The following is an 18,499-nucleotide window of genomic DNA, read 5'->3' as shown; positions in this document are numbered from 1 at the left end:
CAGTGCAGTGCAGTGTAGGGAAGAGCAGGAGACTGACTGATAGGGAAAAGATGAAAATGACTAAATATACACCTCTTGGCCAAGCGAGTGCTAAGAAGCGATGCAACAACCACACAGAGGAGCACAAAGAACTCAGTGTGTCAGAGTTTGTGGTGTCACTGATGTCCATAACCAGGGTGAGGGTGGTGGGAAGGGCTCAAAGACTGAGGTGCAAGGAGCAGGGATGGCAGCAGGTGATGGCATCCATTTAGAATGCAGGTGAGAATCGTCCTGTGGCTGCAAAGCGACCGAGCCATTACAGCCATGGGTCTTAAATCCCTGTGAAAGGGATGCAAGTGAAATTTGTACTGACCTTAAAAGGGACAGGAGGACAGGTGTGTGATGAGCAGCTGTGGAAATTGGGATGGGTCAGGTTGGAAAAGAGGAGGCTGAGGGGAGAGCTGATATCCTCAGTATCTGTAAGGTGATTGTGGGAGCAGGGCTGACAGCAGACAGGACGTGGCCTCGAGTGTCACCAGGGGAGGTTTAGGTTGGATGTGAGGAAAAACTTCTCCACAGAAAGGGTCGTTAAGCACCGGGATGGGCTCCCCAGGAGGTATTGGAGTCACCACCCCTGGATGCGTTCAAAATCCGTCCGGATGCTCGGGGCCGCGATTTAGCGGAGCGCTGTCAGAGTTCCATACGCTTAAACTGCGGTGGATTTGACGATCCTGAAGGTCTTTTCCAACAAATCACAGCGGCTGCGAAGCACGAAGGCACGTTTTTTCCTCTCACCCCTCGGGGCCTCGCGGGCGGGCGGAGCCCTTCCCTCAGCCCGGCTCCTCCCGCCGCGGCCATGGCGGAGCGGCGCCGCTGAGCGCTCGGCCCATGGCGGTTCCCGGCGCGGCTCCGTCGCGGCTGGCGCTGGCCCTGGCCGCCTTGGCAGCGCTGGCCGCCGTTAAGTATTACCGAGACGCCGAGGCCGCCCGGCAGCAGGTAACGGGACGGCGGCTTGGGCTGCTCCGGAAATGGCGGGCGGAGCGAATCCGCGATGGGGCTGAGGGAGAAGTGAGGGTTCGGGTCGCCGCCCCGCAGCTGTGGCGGGAGCTGGAGTGAAGCGGGCTGAGGTGGGGGTGGTTGGAGCGGAGTGAGGGAACTGCGGGGCTGGGGGTCCGTGATGGGGGTGAGGGGGGCGTGTGAAGTGGCCGTAATGGGACTGAGGGGTCTGTCACAGGGCTGAGGTGACATTCACACAGCTGAGGTGACATTCACACAGCTGAGGTGGCCATCATGAGGCTGAGGGGTTCATGGTGGGGCTGAGGTGGTTATCACGGAGCTGAGGTGGCCATCACAGGGCTAAGGTGGCCACCACACAGTTGAGGTGGCCATTGCAGGGCTGAGGTGGCCATCACAAAGTTGAGGTGGCCATCATGAGGCTGAGGTGGCCATGGTGAGGCTGAGGAGTCCATCATAGCACTGAAGGGTCTGTTATGGGGCTGAGGTGACATTCACACAGCTGAAGTGGCCATCACGAGGCTATGGGGTCTGTTATGGGACTGAGGTGGCCACTGCAGGGCTGAGGTGACATTCACACAGCTGAGGTGGCCATCATGAGGCTGAGGGGTCCATGGTGGGGCTGAGGTGGTTATCACGGAGCTGAGGTGGCCATCACAGGGCTAAGGTGGCCACCACACAGTTGAGGTGGCCATTGCAGGGCTGAGGTGGCCATTGTGAGGCTGAGGAGTCCATCACAGCGCTGAAGGGTCTTTTATAGGGCTTGAGGTGACATTCACACAGCTGAAGTGGCCATCATGAGGCTATGGGGTCTGTTATGTGGCTGAGGTGGCCACTGCAGGGCTGAGGTGACATTCATACAGCTGAGGTGGCCATCATGAGGCTATGGGGTCTGTTATGGGGCTGTGGTGGCCATTGCAGGGCTGAGGTGACGTTCACACAGCTGAGGTGGCCATCATGAGCCTGAGAGGTCCATGGTGGGGCTGAGGTGGTTATCATGGAGCTGAGGGGTCTGTCACAGTGCTGAGGTGGCCATCACAAAGTTGAGGTGGCCATTGCAGGGCTGAGGTGGCCATTGCAGGGCTGAGGTGGCCATGATGAGGCTGAGGAGTCCATCACAGCACTGAAGGGTCTGTTATGGTGCTGATGTGACATTCACACAGCTGAAGTGGCCATCACGAGGCTATGGGGTCTGTTATGGGGCTGAGGTGGCCATTGCAGGGCTGAGGTGACATTCATACAGCTGAGGTGGCCATCATGAGCCTGAGGGGTCCATCGTGGTGCTGAGGTGACGTTCACACAGCTGAGGTGGCCATCATGAGTCTGAGGGGTTCATGGTGGGGCTGAGGTGGTTATCGCGGAGCTGAGGTGGCCATCACAGGGCTAAGGTGGCCGCCACACAGTTGAGGTGGCCATTGCAGGGCTGAGGTGGCCATGGTGAGGCTGAGGAGTCCATCACAGCACTGAAGGGTCTGTTATGGGGCTGAGGTGACATTCGCACAGTTGAAGTGGCCATCATGAGGCTATGGGGGTCTGTTATGGGGCTGTGGTGGCCATTGCAGGGCTGAGGTGACGTTCACACAGCTGAGGTGGCCATCATGAGCCTGAGGGGTCCATGGTGGAGCTGAGGTGGTTATCACGGAGCTGAGGGGTCTGTCACAGTGCTGAGGTGGCCATCACACAGTTGAGGTGGCCATTGCAGGGCTGAGGTGGCCATGGTGAGGCTGAGGAGTCCATCATAGCACTGAAGGGTCTGTTATGGTGCTGAGGTGACATTCACACAGCTGAAGTGGCCATCACGAGGCTATGGGGTCTGTTATGGGGCTGAGGTGGCCATTGCAGGGCTGAGGTGACATTCATACAGCTGAGGTGGCCATCATGAGCCTGAGAGGTCCATGGTGGGGCTGAGGTGGTTATCACGAAGCTGAGGGGTCTGTCACAGGGCTAAGGTGGCCATCACACAGTTGAAGTGGCCGTCGTGGGCCTGAGGTGGTCATGGTGAGGCTGAGGAGTCCATCACAGCACTGAAGGGTCTGTTATGGGGCTGAGGTGACATTCGCACAGTTGAAGTGGCCATCATGAGGCTATGGGGGTCTGTTATGGGGCTGTGGTGGCCATTGCAGGGCTGAGGTGACATTCACATAGCTGAGGTGGCCATCATGAGCCTGAGGGGTCCATGGTGGGGCTGAGGTGGTTATCATGGAGCTGAGGGGTCTGTCACAGTGCTGAGGTGGCCATCACAAAGTTGAGGTGGCCATTGCAGGGCTGAGGTGGCCATGATGAGGCTGAGGAGTCCATCACAGCACTGAAGGGTCTGTTATGGGGCTGAGGTGGCAATCACGCAGCTGAAGTGGCCATCATGAGGCTATGGGGTCTGTTAGGGGATTGAGGTGGCCATTGCAGGGATGAGGTGATGTTCATACAGCTGAGGTGGCCATTATGAGGCTGAGGGGTCCATTGCAGCACTGAGGTGGCCATCACTGGGATGAAGTGGCCATCATAAGGCTTAGGTAGCCATCACTGGGATGAGGTGGCCATCACACAGCCATGGTGGCCATCATGAGGTTGAGGGGTCCATCACTGCCCTTCAGTTCAAGAACAGGGAACTGCTTGAGAGATTCCAGCGCAGAGCCACGACAGTGATGAAGGGACATCTCCCTTATGAGGAAAGGCTGAGGGAGAAGGGTATCTTTAGTTTGGTGGAAGCTGAGGGGTGACCTCATTGATGTTGATAAATATGTAAAGGGTGTCAGGAGGATGGAGCCAGGCTTTTCTCAGTGACATCCAATGATGGGACAAGGGCTGCAAGCTGGAACATAGGAGGTTCCACATAAATATGAGAAAAAAAACTTCATCACAGTAAGAGTAATAACAGGATGCCCAGAGATATTGTGCGGTCTCCATCTGTGGAAAGATTCAAAACCCACCTGGGTGCATTCCTATGTGACCTGATCCACGTGCTCTTGCTCTCACAGGGAGATCCAATCTCTGACATTCTGTGATTCTGTGATCACAGTGCTGAGGGCACCATCGTGGGGCTGAGGTGGCCACTGTGGTAGAGATGGTCACCAGGATGATGGCAATGGTTGCCATGCTGAGGTGATTCCAGATGTGCTGTTGGCTCCCAGTGGGCTGTGAAGGCAGCCAGGGATTGGTGGCCACAGGATCAGTGTTGTGGCAGGTTGTGACTGGGCAGTGCTGGAGATGAGAAAAAATGTGAACAGAACAAAGTTTTTAACTGTTCTTCAGCTTGCTTAAAGCACGTGGTTCTGTTTCTTGGAGTATGCTCTCCATTCTTATGGACTGATAGATGGTACCGTTTTAACACCTGGCACCCACATTCCCTTCCTCATATTCTGCTGCCTTCACTGCTCAGAAATGTTCTGCATGTGTGGGACATAACTGATTCTGCCTCCAGCCCTGTTAAGCAAATTATCATGTCGTTTTTCTAATGCTACAGCAGCAGGTGGTCTCACCAGCTAAAATCTTTGTTGCTCATTTGCCTTCCATCCCTGGAGGTCCATCTCTGTGAAGTGCAGAAGAAGAGGGAGGCTTTGAAAGAATCATCAGCAGGGAATCATTGATGGGCCTAGGATGTGACCCATCTCATTAGAGCTTAGCACACAGCCTGGATGGCCTCCTGTGCAGAGGTTGCCATTGTGCACAGCCTATACACTTGACTGCACTGTAAGGATGGTGCAGGATGTGCCATGCCCAAACAAGATCTGGAGCCTGGTCCAGCACTTCATGACATAACCCTGTCACCTGGCTCTCAGCTAACAGGGCAGCTGCTCAGGAAAATGTTATGTAGAGCCCCATGTATGTTTGTCCCCATTCACCTGGGGAATAAAGGCATGGTTTGGGCTCTAGAAACATGGGGATTCCTGAATGGGTTGCTGCTCTCAGTAGATAAATAACCCTCGTGTTTCTTTACTCCTATTTGCAGCTGCGTAGTTCCTGTGTACTCTTCTCCACATTCCATGTTCTGTATTATCACCTTTATTCAGTCATGTCTGAGTCCAGATCTCTGGTTTGTATTCCAGTGTCTTTACTTTTCTATCTGCTCAGTCCTGAAACCACCCTGGGAGGCTCTTAAGTGCTTCTGTTGCTGCAGGTGATGGGAGCACAGCCTTCTGGGCTGCATTACTGCTGCTTCTGACTGGCAGGTAACAGACAGGGAAATAAACTAGTTCAGGAGCTGTGGGGATGATAATGGTGCAGTAAACAATAAACAGTTGAACAGCAGATGACAGTATTTGTCCTTCAGATGTTTGCTGGGGTGGCAGGGGAAGCTGCCCCAAAACGATAGACAGGTGGGATCTGCTGGCTGCGAGCGATGCAACTTGTCTGTCTTCTGTCCCTTTCCTTCACAGCAATGCAGAGCTCTCTTGCCCTGCCTGCAAGTTGTTCTTTTTCTGTCAATGATAAGTGCTGCAGAGTGGAAAAGCCTAGCAGAATCTAGCCTTTCTGGGGCCATTTCAAGTGAGACTTTGCATTTCAATGCATGTCATTGCTGTTTGCCATTGGGAGATCTCCATGTGGGCTTTGCAGGCTGTCCCACCACGTGTTACAGAGGGAGAGACTGAGGCACAGGGATCTTACAGGAGACTCTGGAGAAGGTGGTTGAGTTGTGGTTCCTGATGTAGGTAGTGGTGCCTGTGGAGCAAGGAGCCAAAATCTTGGCCCAGTCATGACATAGGAGACAAAATCTTGCCAAGGGATGTTAATCTTTTCATTTGATCACTGCTTGTGGTCTGGAAAGAATGCAAATTAACTCTGAAGCTGAGAGTGCTCAGAATGAATGTCTGGGAGAGGTAGCAGTGATCCTCACTTCCCCTTTCTTCCCAATGTAGGAGCTGGCGCTGAAGTCTTTGGGCAGTGAGGGGCTGTTTCTCTTTTCTTCTCTGGACACAAACAACGATCTGTACCTCAGCCCAGAAGAGTTCAAGCCCATAGCTGAGAAGCTGACAGGTACATTTCTGCCTGCCATGCAGAGCTCTCTCTGCACAGACTGAGCAGAAACAATTTTTATTGACGTCTTTATTTTTTTTTTCTGGGTGCTGTTTTGGATCTTGCTTACATGAAGAGAGACTACTTGAGAAAAGACTTAAGCATTAGATGCTACTTTCACAAAGTTCAGTTTTTATAAGACTAAAGGTCCCATTTCTGGCCTAGCAGAGCGTGTAAGTTACTTTGTCTGGAGCTTATAGGAGATTTGGGATGGATAAATGCAACAAATACAGCTCAGCCCAGGCTAGGCCAATACTGTCAGTGAATCCTATTTCAATCGTATGCTTCTCTTGCTGCAGCATTCTCTCTCATAGCAGCTGGAAGAGCTCGTGTTTGGAGGCTGTATCAGCACATAGCAAATGTCTCTTGGTGTTGTCAAGCAGGGGGAAGCGTGGTGATAATAACATCCAGCAGAACTTAACAGTACAATTGGAATACAGAGAGTTGTTTGCTTATGTTTAATGAATTGACTGAAGCACATGTCTTTTCCCTCCTAGTTTAGATAAGAGCGTGTAACAGCCATAGGGTTTAGAGTGTCATCCACTGAAAGAAGGGCTCCCATTTAATTCATGTAGCAAAAGCCAGGTGTGGCTGCAAGTTCTGGTGAGTTCCCCATTGCATGCAGTGTAGTGACTGCTGGGAAGCTCCCAGTGTTCCTAGATTAGCCAGGAAAAATGTATAATCACTTCACCGTGGTTTAAGAGGGGAGGGAGGGGAAACAGCTGCTTTAATTTCTGTCTCCTTGTCTAGGAGTTACTCCGGTCTCAGACTTTGAAGAGGATGTGCCTGATCCAAATGGGGAGACCTTGTCCATTGTGGCTAAATTCCAGCCTTTGGTCATGGAAACGATGACAAAGAGCAAAGATGGTTTCTTGGGAGTACGTATCCTGCAGGATGTATAGGGCCAGAAATACCAATGTAACCACAAACTATGGGCTGCTAGCATCACCAGAAATGAGCACAGGCAAGGCCTCTCTACCCTTGAGACAGTCAGCATCTTCTCTCAGTTTAATGTCACCCGCAGACTCACTCAGCTTCAAGTCCTGCACCCGAGTCATTGATTGAAACAATGAGAACTGGCCCTAAAATGGAGCCCTATGGAATTCCACCAGTGATTGGTCACCAGCCTGGTGTGACCCATTTCCCTTACCCCTCTGTCTGCCAGTTGTTCACCCATCACATTGTTTTTGTCTAGATGTGTGCTTTGACCAGGAAGCTTGCAGCTTTCAGCAGTGTTGTATTGTTTTCAGTGCATTCAGCCCCACTGTGTCCCAATGAATGAATGCTCTGCTCTTCCTGGGAAGCTTGAAGCAGACACCAGAGGTGGTTCCACCACAAGCAGTGATGTTGTGCCCTGTTCACTGCCCCCCATTTTGCTCACATAATTGAAAGCTGACAGAACTATTTGATGGTGTTCAGGGTGGTGCAGAGAATTGAAAATATGATATTTTTTTTCTTTCTCCTCTTAAGCACAGTTGCATTGCTGTGTGTGTGAGGGCTGTAGGCTGGGCTCTGATGCTATCTTTTGACAGATCTCTCACGTTGCTCTTTCTGGGCTGAGGAATTGGACTGCTCCTGTGTCCCCTAAGAGTGTGATGCTTGCCAGACAGTTTAAAGCCTTTCTTCCTCCAAAGAATAAACTTGATCTTGGCGATCCGTGGTGGATAATTCCTAGTGAATTGAACATCTTCACTGGATATCTTTCCAACAACAGGTTTTACCCTCCACCTCCCAAAGGCAAAGAGGTGAGATACGAAATTTGATTCCCATATATCTGAGACGTGGCTTGTATGAATGTGTACTGCTTTATAGCCCAGATAAATTGAATGGATGAGGCTATTGCATTATGTCTCACTGGACTTTCCAAGGCAGCAGAAAGGCTGCAGGGTACAGCCAGGAGCACTGTCTTCTAAATCAGAGGTAAAAACTGAAAGCAGGCAACATTTGGGGTATCTTTCATTTGTAAGGCTGACTAGAGGAACTTCATTTTGCTTTATGACTTCTTAGTCTAGTTGTAAAGCCAGTGTGGGTGCCCAAACAGGTGTCCCTGATCACATAGCTGATACGTCTTCACAGTCTGTGTTTATTGATTGCTTACTCTCTCTTAAGGAGTATTGATTAGATACGGCTTCGTGGATCAGTTTAGCATGCTCATTCACCCAACTGGGATAATGGAATCTTGTGAACAACAGGAATAGCATTAAAAAACATGGAAGATGGATTTATTTTGAAAGAAAGCCTTTAGCTTTATCTCCTTGTTTTGTGGCCAGTAGGACTCCAAGCTAATTTTTGAGTCTCAGCAAGTCTTCTGTATTCCTGATCTGAGGGGGAGTTGTTTTGGAGCTGCATCTGACCTGTTATCTGCGATAGGCAAAGTGCTGTCATTCTTACTCTGTTCCAATTCTTGCCATAGATCATAATCCACAGGCTTCTGAGCATGTTCCACCCACGCCCCTTCGTCAAAACCCGCTTTGCTCCCCAAGGATCCGTGGCCTGTATCCAAGCCATCAGCACCTACTACTATACCATAGCATTCAGGTAAGGGCATGGGGCCAGCCTGTTAGAGAAGGGGACACTTCTGGTTTGTACCATATCTCAGGGGATTGAAGAAGGCTGCGATGTGCCAGAGAGCATGCGTGTTGTTTGTTTGCAGTCCTGTTCCCAGACTAGATGAGATGTGCCCTGGCTGGAGTTGGATGAGAGCAGCTGTGTGTGATGCTTTCCTGAGGCCTGAAGGGGGCACCTGTGTTCTGCCAGGGTCACAGCATCCTTGATTGAAATTCTGAGTAGGAAGAGGGGGGATAGTGTGTTTCTCCAAGGGAAGGGAGGATTCTGTGGAATTGTTTTCATGTTTTACTGTCTTTGTTAAATACAACTGTTACTTGCCCAGTTAGACTGGAAGGGAGACTGAGGGCATCTGAGTTTGTTTCTGTGTTTCAAGGGCTCATAATGTAATTCATCCTTGCTGGGTGTACACCTGTTGCCCACTTCCAAAAGGCATCAGTACCAGCGACACTGCTGACCCTGGGAATGTGCTCCAGTTTTACCTTCTTTGTTGTGTGACATGAAAAGCTTTTTGAACCGAACCTCTCTCCTGCAGTTGTACTTTCTGGTGCCTGCAGATCACTTCTCTCTGCTGTCATTTGCAGTGCACGATTCCTTCCTCCCAGCTCTGGAGCTGATGGCTCCCATCTCGTTTCAGGATCCATGCTGAGTTCCAGCTGAACGAGCCACCAGACTTCCCCTTCTGGTTTTCCCCAGGCCAGTTCACAGGTTACATTGTCCTCTCCAAGGATTCTTCTCATGTGCGAGAGTTTAAGCTCTTTGTCCCTAACAAGAGGTACAGCAGTTTATTTTGTGTGCTGAACAGACTTGAGTGTTGTGGTAAATGAAGCCCAGGGACTCTGGGATTCTGTACTGTACAAAGCAAACGTGGAGACTGTGCATGGGAGAAGGCTGGTATACTCTTTTTACTTGAAAATATGGGTGCAGTGACAGCCCTGAGCAGGGCACTGCGGTATGTGGTTGTCCTGGCCTGTACAGGAAAGACAGATCTGCAGTCTGAGCTTTATGCCTGATAGTTTTGCTGTTTCCTTCTGTTTTGTTTGCACATCCTTCTCTGCTAGTGTTCATCATGGTTGTCATGTTTTCTGTAGGTAGAACTGTTCCCTAAACTGGATCTGATGCCGTATTTTCAGGAATACTTCTGCTTATCAACAGGTGTGAGGGGGGAGCATCAGGCCTGGGAGAGGCAGAGAAGGACAAGGACTGAGGAGGGAGGGAGGGACAGCTGGGCAGAGATTACAGGAGACACAGAGCATGAATGGGGCTAGGGGATTGATGTCTTTGTATAACCTGACTGTAATGAGAATCCAAGTCTGAGCTGTACTGTGCCACACCACCTCAGAAGGGAGGTATCTGCAGCCACTTGGAAAGACACAAGGGAATGGTGAGTTTATGTTTTCTTGATATTGCCCTAGAGACAGACAGCAGCCTCTTCATTATCAGCACTGCTTCAGGCTGGCTGTGATCCTCTAACCTGTCCCTGCAGCCCCTGCTTGTGGCCAGGACACTTGGAGAAGTCAAAGGCTTGTTGCAAGCTTGGGTGTCAGCTGGATGAGCTGATGCTTTTCAGCCAACTCCTTGGAAAATCTGAGTGAAATGAGCTTTACAGTTGCCTGTAATACCAGCAAATGCATCTCTGCAGTTACTGAGAATCCCTGACTTATTTTAGGGTCTGATTCATACACCAGGAACTGTACCTTTGTACTTGGAGCATGGGGAGAGCTGGAAAGACTCTGAAGAGGCAGCAGCCCCTGGTGATCTCAGTGTCTGGCTGAAAGCCCTGAAGTTCAGCAGAGTCTGATGCACACACTTCAAAACATTTCTGCTTGTCATTTCGTTTTATGGCGTAGTTTAACACCAGCTCATTCCTGCTCTCTGGCAAGCAGCTGGAAGTGTTCTGGGGGAAAGGAGCTTCAATTCTCTTTGCCTGTGATGGCAGGAGAGAAAATTACATTTTAAAATCCTGGTGTCTCTGTCCTTATGGCTCTGTCAGCACATTCAGTAGAGCAAGCAGACACTTACAGCTCTGCCAGAACTCTTTACAAAAAGCCTTCTGCTTACAAAAAAAAAAACACTTTTAAAAGTTCAGATGGATCAGAATGTGCAAGTCAAGTGCTGGCAGGGAAGGATGTGCAAATATACCTCTCTCTTTACTTTGATGCTACTCAAATGTATGAATGTATTTGCCTGAAATGTTGGGTGGGTATTTGGGCCCTGAGCCAGCAGGGATCTACTGTTGCTGATCTTGTGCAGGAAACACTGTGATCTCTAAGAACCAACAGGTTCTGAGCCTCAGTGTGGGTCATTGAAGAAAAGCATTAGGATTTTCCATGCACAACTTTAGCCTTGGGTGGCTGAACATTCTGGGTTCACCTTGCAGGTCTCTGAATGTTGATATGGAGTGGCTGTATGGAGCGAGTGAAGGCAGCAACATGGAAGTGGATATAGGTTACCTGCCTCAGGTCTGTAACCACACTCAGTCCTCTGTGTGCATGCTGGATCTTGGCAAGGATTTATGCTGCGGTGTGCCTGAGCTGCATAACCTCAGTTATCCTTGGTAGTTAGAGCTTTCTGTTGAATGCTTCAATATAATAATATATTCTCTGTTGATCTGTATATGTCCTTTGCAGCAACGTGACTATTTCCAACTCTTATGATCTTTTTACACCCCTCTGTTGGTCTCTGGGGATTGAATCTTAACCTCCTGGAGTCACATGAATTTTTCTATTTTTAAAGAGTTGACTGACAGGCAGAAGGGGTGAGGGAGCTGAACGCAGGCTCTGAGCCCAGAGGGCTGTATGTACAACAGTCTGCATTTAGAAACTGCATGAGCTTATTCCTCTATTTTGTGGTAATCCCAGTTCTTGGGACAGGAAACATGAGTCAGAATTTTGAATACCTGAATTTAACAGTCTTATTTTTCTCCTGAACTAAATTCCATATTTATTTTTAATCAGCAAAATTAGTGAAAACAGACTTAAAAAATAGTTTCATTGTACCAGGAGTCTGAACTACAGGGAAGCTCCTGAACAGCTTTCTTTGTTGCACTTTCTTGTGGCTATAGGCACAGACTGTATAAAGGTTTTGCTGATCATGTGAACAAGATTAGCTCTGCAGATTCTAATCATTTTGAGGGTCTGATATGCCATAGTCAATAATCTCCACTCAGAAGATAGCAACACATAATGAACAAGTCTCATGCATTTCCAATCTAGATAGCACAGGCAAACAATAACTGACGGAAATGAAGTTGCCTTCCTGTTATTCCCCAATAAAACAAATCTACAGTTGTTCAGGTGCAGCTCCAGGAGAGATAGGTCTCTATCTTCATTAGGAACTGTAAAGTCTTAATTTGCATCTTTATCCTGTCCTGGTGTACAGAAAAACCCATAGCTGAATATCTACAATGTCTGACTCTGAGCCTCTTCTCCTGCAGATGGAGCTGGAATCCACAGGGCCCTCAGTCCCCTCTGTGATCTATGATGAGAATGGAAATGTGATTGACAGCAGGGATCCCTCAGGGGAGCCTATTCAGTTTGTGTTTGAAGAGATAACCTGGCAGCAGGAAATCTCCTGGGAAGAGGCAGCCCAGAAGCTGGAAGTGGCCATGTATCCATTTAAGAAGGTGAGGAACAGGCTGTACTTTTCTTTGGCATGTTTTACTGAGGCAAGTCATTTTTACTGAGATGTTCAGTCACTTTGAGGACCAGCAGAAACCAGAGGCCACAACCTGATCAGCATTCAGAGTGGTATGAGCAACTCAGTGTGTGCTCCCTATGCTGCTGCATCCTACAGTGACCACAGCTTTATAGCATTGGGTTATATATAGAAACTATTTAATATGACAATAGCCTGTGGAACAGATGGCAGCTGCCTGTCACTCCTTCCTTGGCCAAGGAATGCTCCAATGACTGTCTCCTTGTGCTTGAGCTTGCAAATCTCACTTTCACCTCAATTGGCGATAAAATTCCCTTCATTTGAGTAACATTCTCTGTGCAGGGTCCTTCTCAGACATTTTTTAAGCTGTTTCAGTGAAATTTTGTGATAAATTTCTCAAGTTCAGGTTCCCCAGCCTGCAGAGGCACATCTGGAGGCTGTCTGCAGTGTGTAAAGTTGGGTGTGCAAATAAAAGCCCACTTGCTATGAGGGGTTTGTTACAATCTCACTGTATCCTCAACTGTTTGTCAGGCCTGAGGGTAATTTTATCTTCCTGAACGTTTCCTAAAGAAATGACTGTGGGTCACATGGTAACACAGTTAATGCTTCAGACTTGCTATGCCTTGCTGCATTCTACTTGAGCAGCAATAACGAGATGAGCAGCTGAAAGTCAGCAGGAAAAGAGATTGTTCTTGCCAAGGAAGTCTCTGTAGTGAGGGAAGATAAAAATCCTCTTGGAAAGAGCACCAGAGTTAGAATTTGCTTTGATTTATAGGAACTGCTGTAGGTCATTGTATGCCATCTCTGGGGTGTGGAAGATTTGGTTCCTTCAGATCCTGTTTGTATTTGAGATAGGCTGTTCTTTGTTTCTCAAGTCTCCTATCTGTCTCCAGGTCTCCTATCTTCCCTTCACAGAAGCTTTTGAGAGAGCAAAAGCAGAAAAGAAGCTGGTGCACTCAATCCTGCTGTGGGGTGCCCTGGATGACCAGTCCTGCTGAGGTGAGGGACTCTACCACAACAGCTGGAGGAATGATGTACCTCATTCTGGGTCTGAGAAGGGCTGAATGTCAGGAAGCTGGTCAGGGAGCCAGTGGTAAATGTTATATTACTTATTTTGGTACTGAATATGCCTGGATAGAAAAGGGCTGGAAGTGGGGAATTACTGATCAGAGCTTAGATACCCAGTGGTGAGATTAGTTCTATTAGAGAAAAGCCCTAGGTGATTCAGTAATTTAGGTGCCTTTGTTGAGGTGGAGTTGTGGATTTGGTCTTCCCTCTTCCCTTCTCAGTCTGCTGAGATAGAGGCAGCATCTGCAGAGTTAAAGAGACACTGCTCTCTGCTTTGTCTCTGACATCTGCATGGGAGAAGCCAGAGCCAGGCGTGGGCCTGGAATTGTCCTTCTGTGTAACTATCCCTCCATGTGCCCAATAACTTGTGTGCTACATAGATAGGAGTAATGTTTGGGAGAGGTGTGGATATCTTTGTCCTGTCTGCCTTTAAAAACTCTCTAAGCAGATTGTTCTGCTTAGTGTGAAAAGCAAGAGGCACTCAGGGTGAGTGTGCAGGGTCTGATCTTTTCTGAAAAACACCAAACTGGTCAGCCCCCGTGACATTCTTGCCCTGGTCCTTGTGATGTTTTGCAGGTGAGTAGGATCTGCTCTGGTGAGTCTTCTTTACCAGCAGCATACACTGGAAGCAGTAAGCTATGGAAAACTGTCAGCAGAGGGGAAATAAGACCATGCGCCAGGTTAGGGGGAGCCTAAGGCAGCTGCTGCAGCAGCTCGGCAGTGGCATGAATCGTGGTAATAATCAGCCTGGGAGTCACTGCAAACAACTGTCTGCCTCTCTTTGTGTGCCAGGTTCAGGGCGAACTCTCCGGGAGACTGTCCTGGAAAGTTCGCCCATCCTCGCCCTGCTGAATGAGAGCTTCATTAGCAGCTGGTCACTTGTAAAGGAGCTGGAAGAGCTGCAGGTGAGTGTTACAGTCCCTTCTGCTTTCTTTGTGTTTGGTGCTGGTGAACGCAGGTGGTGCTTGGCACAGAGGTGCTGGCAGAAGAGGGGAGATCACACCTGTGCAGATGAGGGATTTTGGTTCCAAGCCCTGCGTGTTCTAGTAACCACAATGGCAAAACAAACACCAGATAGAGGCTGGCTAAGAAAATAGCACAGTCATCCTTTCACTCTGTCCTGGTGGTGGTACAAAAAACCAAACCAGATGTTTCACTGCTCCCAGATGCTTCAAGCCCTGTCCAGGGCTTGTTGTGCTATTGGCAGGCTGACTTTTCTGCAACCCAGGGAGTAACCAAATGCTCTCTGACTCCTGGATCTCCTGACTGCACCTTTTCTCACTCATGAGTTTATCCCTCAGCCTTTGCTGTCAGCAGGGGTCAGTTACAGAGTTGGAGATGCTGGGAAAAACTGGGCTTGAACTGTTCATGTGCCAGGGAACTGCCAGTAATGGGATGATTTTATTTTTGGAGGAGAAAGGCTGCAGCAAAATGTGAGGGTTGGGGACACTTGCAAGGGAATAGTAAAGCAGGTCATGAAAATGGAAGCAGCTACCATGTTATGGAGTGGCTCTCATGTTAGGTTTACTCTTCCTGCTTTCTTCTGCTGGTTTTGGTGTATACAAGTGTGTTTCTTTGGGGTTCCTTTACAGACAAACAGGGAGAATGAGTTCTACAGCAAGCTGGCTGACCTGCACCTTGAAAAATACAACTTCCCTGTGGAAATGATCATCTGCCTTCCCAACGGCACGGTGGTACGATCATTCTCTCTTCAATTTTCCTTGGTTCTCCCCACCAGAATATACTCTCATCTGCAGAGCATGAAGTGAATGCCATGCTCTCTCAACCATTCTTTGGCTCCTCAATGGTTTGTAAAACTGTGTATTGTTCTCAGAGGTGACACAGTGACTCTGTGGGCCCCTATCCTATTTCCTTTGGAGAATGGAAGGCATTGTAAACACATGTGCTGGTTTTGCATGTAGGCTGCTCTGATAGCATGCACCCCAGCAGTCAGCATGGCTGGGCTGCCATGTGCTGACTTGCACTCATAGCTAAGTTTCACATCTGTGTGATTTCTCCCAAATCACCTTCATATTTTTCTTAACCTAAATGAGGGGTCAGCACTCTCAAGGGAAAGAATGGATCATTGTCTTGTTCATCTTTGTCTGACTGTGAAACCCGAATCCTAGATGCTGAAATAGCATTTGCAAAGTATTTGAGATTCTGTAAGAGTTGTTGCAGTCTTGTCACCTGTGCCATGGCTAGAGGCAGAGGCAGTGGATGAGAGATTGTGCTGGCCTTTAAAGTCTTCTCATCTGTTTTCTCTCCTAGATTCACCATATCAATGCCAACTACTTCCTGGATATTACTTCTATGAAGCCTGAAGATGTTGAAAGTAGTATCTTTAGTTTCTCATCCAATTTTGATGACCCTTCTACTGCAACTTACCTCCAGTTTCTGAAGGAAGGACTGCAAAGAGCAAAGGCTTACTTGCAGAACTAAAACCAAAGGCACCCGAATGCCTCATGGAGTTGGCCAAACACTTCAGACATCCATGTCAATTGCAGCAGTTCTTCCTCATCTTTGTGCCATGCATTGATGTTAAGATGCAGACAATTCCAGAACTGGGGCTTTTCCGTGGATGATCTGGAGATGTTGGTTCAAGGCTAAACTTTCAAGTGATACCAGTTTATGTCATCTGCCCTTTTGAGTTCGGGCAAGTTTTTACAGGAGTGAAAATACTTGGATCTATAAACATTCTTTGAGCATACATCTTGCCACCCTCATATTCTTCCACCTCCTGTTCAGACTCTGGGATGAAACTCTTTTTACAGCCATACCAAGCATCACCAGGAAACATCTGATCTCAAGGGCTGCACTGTCTGTTGAGTTACAGAGAACAGCACTGCTGTGATGACTGAACAATCATGATGCACACCTGTGCTGTGTGGGCAAATGCACAGAATCCAGTGCAGATCCTCCTTGGGCAGCTGGTGTGTGCCGTGCTTCCTGCCAGCAGCACTGAGCTATAAGCTGCTCTGTGGCATGGATCCCAGTTCTTTGTGATAGCATTATTGACAGCAGTGGCAACCTGTGTGTAATGGGACTGTAGCTGAGGTGGAAGTAGGAAGATCTACCTGCAGGCTTGATCTCTGAAGTAGCCTCCTCCCAGCTTCCTGGGATGGTTATCCTGAGTGACATGGTGCAAGAGCTGTATCACTCAGTCTTTGCAGCTGATGGAGATGGTGAGGTTGATGTGGTGCAATTAGGAGTGGAGAATGGGGCATAAGAGGTATGGTGCAGCTCAGAGATGTTAGGTATAGATTAACTTGGGGACTAAGGGCCAGAGCCTCTGGCAGTGAGCTGCACCTGTCATAGGGTGCCTGCAGGCTATGGGACACTGTAATAATCTGTGCCCCCATCCTATTCAGACCAAAGCTACTCCCACCCCACCTGTTTTGAGAGCTTTGTTCTCCCAGTGTGTCATCAGCAGTGACAAAATACTCAGTGCATGTTTGCTCTGATTTTCCAAGTCATACTGAATAATGAACTGTGATAAAGTTACCTTTAGGAAGGGGATATTCAGCCTTATCCTGAGAGTTTTGAATGGTTTAGAATGGACCAGTTTTAAAGAAACTGCCAAGAGCATTTCCCAAGGAAGGAACTGTTTGGACAGAGTGCCGATTGCTCTTATCTATAAACATCCTGAGCAGTTGTTCCTCCTCTGTGCCAATGGCTGACTGCACAGTGAGTGAAATTTAGGGAAGGAAGGGTAAAAGAAATGGTGTTGTAAGGAGATTCCTGTAGATAGGTGAGACAAAGCATCTTCAAAAGATGGCTGCAAGCAGCCCTTTCTGTTGATGCTTTTTCTGCTCTCTGAAGCACAGTTTTGTTGGACCGAATCCAAAGTTGGGGGGGAAGGGGGTACTTTCATTCTGGGCATCAGGACCTGGAAGGGATGCTGGGGTCATGATTCACAGAACCACAGAATGGATAACATTGGAAAGGATTTCTGGAGGTCATGGGGCTGAGGTTAGATGGACCTTTGAACAACTCAGTGTAGTGTAGCTAATTGCTCTAAGTGAGATTAATTACCTGTGGGATGTTTCCTAGTATTGGCTTTTTAACTATGCATTAGTTCCACGCTTTTCTAGCCCTCCAAGTGACCTGCAGTAATTACAGGTTTGAATTACATACAGGCAGTGCTTTCAGTGGTGGCTGTGGAAAGAGTCAAAGCTTCCAGACAGCGTTAAAGAGACCACGAGACAAGTCACCATGGCAGCTCAGCCCCCTCTGACCCTTCTGGGGACTTTGAACCAAGGCAAGAGGGACAGAGCAGAGGGCCTACCTCCATCCAGCACTTTGGGAAGCACTGCTTTAGTTTTATCTGCTCTTACAGCTTTTTTGGAGCTTCACCTGAGGGCTTTTGTTCATTTCTCACTTTTTGTTAGCCTTTTAGTCTGGACTTCAAACCAGCACACACGTGTGTATTCATTCCATTTATTTCTCTTTTGACTGGTTTTGCAGCAGAAGGGGCCAGAGAGAGCAGTGGCTGAGCACTCAGGGTTGTCTCCTCAAGGCTTGGAGAATCAGGTACAGCAGCAGTTCTGCAAAGCTAGGCAACAGCAGGCAGAGGAGGGACCGGAGCCCCTCTCCCTGGTGCTGTGAGCACAGCAAGAAGGGATTCGGCTGCATTGAAGCAGGAGGAGCACAAACAACCATCCTTAGCCTAGAGCAATCTGGAGAATCCTGGATTCAGCAGTGTCCTCGTGTTAACTCATGAACCACAAGACATCCCGATCAACCTGTCACCTTCCACCCACTGCTGTGAGTGGGCTCTGGACAGACTCTTATCTGAGGACTTTTTTTTTTAATACCTGCCAAGCGTTTTCTCTTATATTTGTAATCTTACTATATTTTTCAGTAAGCTTGTTATATTCCAAAGGGGGAGGGCGATGCTGCTTTTCACAATCTCCTGTGCTTCGTGACGTTCTGGCCTTAAATCCACAAACGGGTCAGAGCTGATGTCTGCCAGCAGCACTTCGTGGGAAAGCAGCGCTGCTCCGCCTCTGGATCTGCGTGCGCCGGTGCCGCTCGGTGTGACGGGCTGTTCCGGCCGCGTGTAGCCGCGTTCCTTAAACAGATCCCACCAGCTCAGCCTCGCTCAGTCCTTGCCTCCGAAATGGCGGGTGGGGGAGGGGTGGGGTGGGTGTAAAGGATGCGCTCTCTCCACGTGCTGCCTACAGGCTTACGGCGCATGCGCGCG

General features: G+C 48.8%; 1 protein-coding gene and 1 long non-coding RNA gene across 2 annotated transcripts; both read left to right on the top strand.

The window, feature by feature from the left end:
- Nucleotides 1-792: 792 nt before the first annotated feature.
- SELENON (selenoprotein N) lies at nucleotides 793-18,390 on the top strand. The gene is made up of 12 exons (XM_031594974.2): nucleotides 793-975; nucleotides 5,847-5,964; nucleotides 6,754-6,881; nucleotides 7,536-7,748; nucleotides 8,417-8,541; nucleotides 9,206-9,343; nucleotides 10,949-11,030; nucleotides 12,005-12,193; nucleotides 13,119-13,224; nucleotides 14,086-14,198; nucleotides 14,886-14,987; nucleotides 15,565-18,390. Exons 1-12 carry the CDS (start codon nucleotides 868-870, stop codon nucleotides 15,733-15,735), a joined length of 1,593 nt encoding a protein of 530 aa, XP_031450834.2. The 5' UTR covers nucleotides 793-867; the 3' UTR covers nucleotides 15,736-18,390.
- LOC149915127 (uncharacterized) lies at nucleotides 988-5,846 on the top strand. The gene is made up of 2 exons (XR_016459814.1): nucleotides 988-2,241; nucleotides 2,282-5,846. It is a non-coding gene; the product is annotated as an uncharacterized LOC149915127 (long non-coding RNA).
- Nucleotides 18,391-18,499: the final 109 nt, after the last annotated feature.

Source organism: Phasianus colchicus, chromosome 24, assembly GCF_987193195.1.
Source record: "Phasianus colchicus chromosome 24, bPhaCol1.hap1.1, whole genome shotgun sequence".
NCBI lineage: Eukaryota > Metazoa > Chordata > Aves > Galliformes > Phasianidae > Phasianus > Phasianus colchicus.
This window is presented reverse-complemented; position numbering and strand designations above follow the sequence as displayed.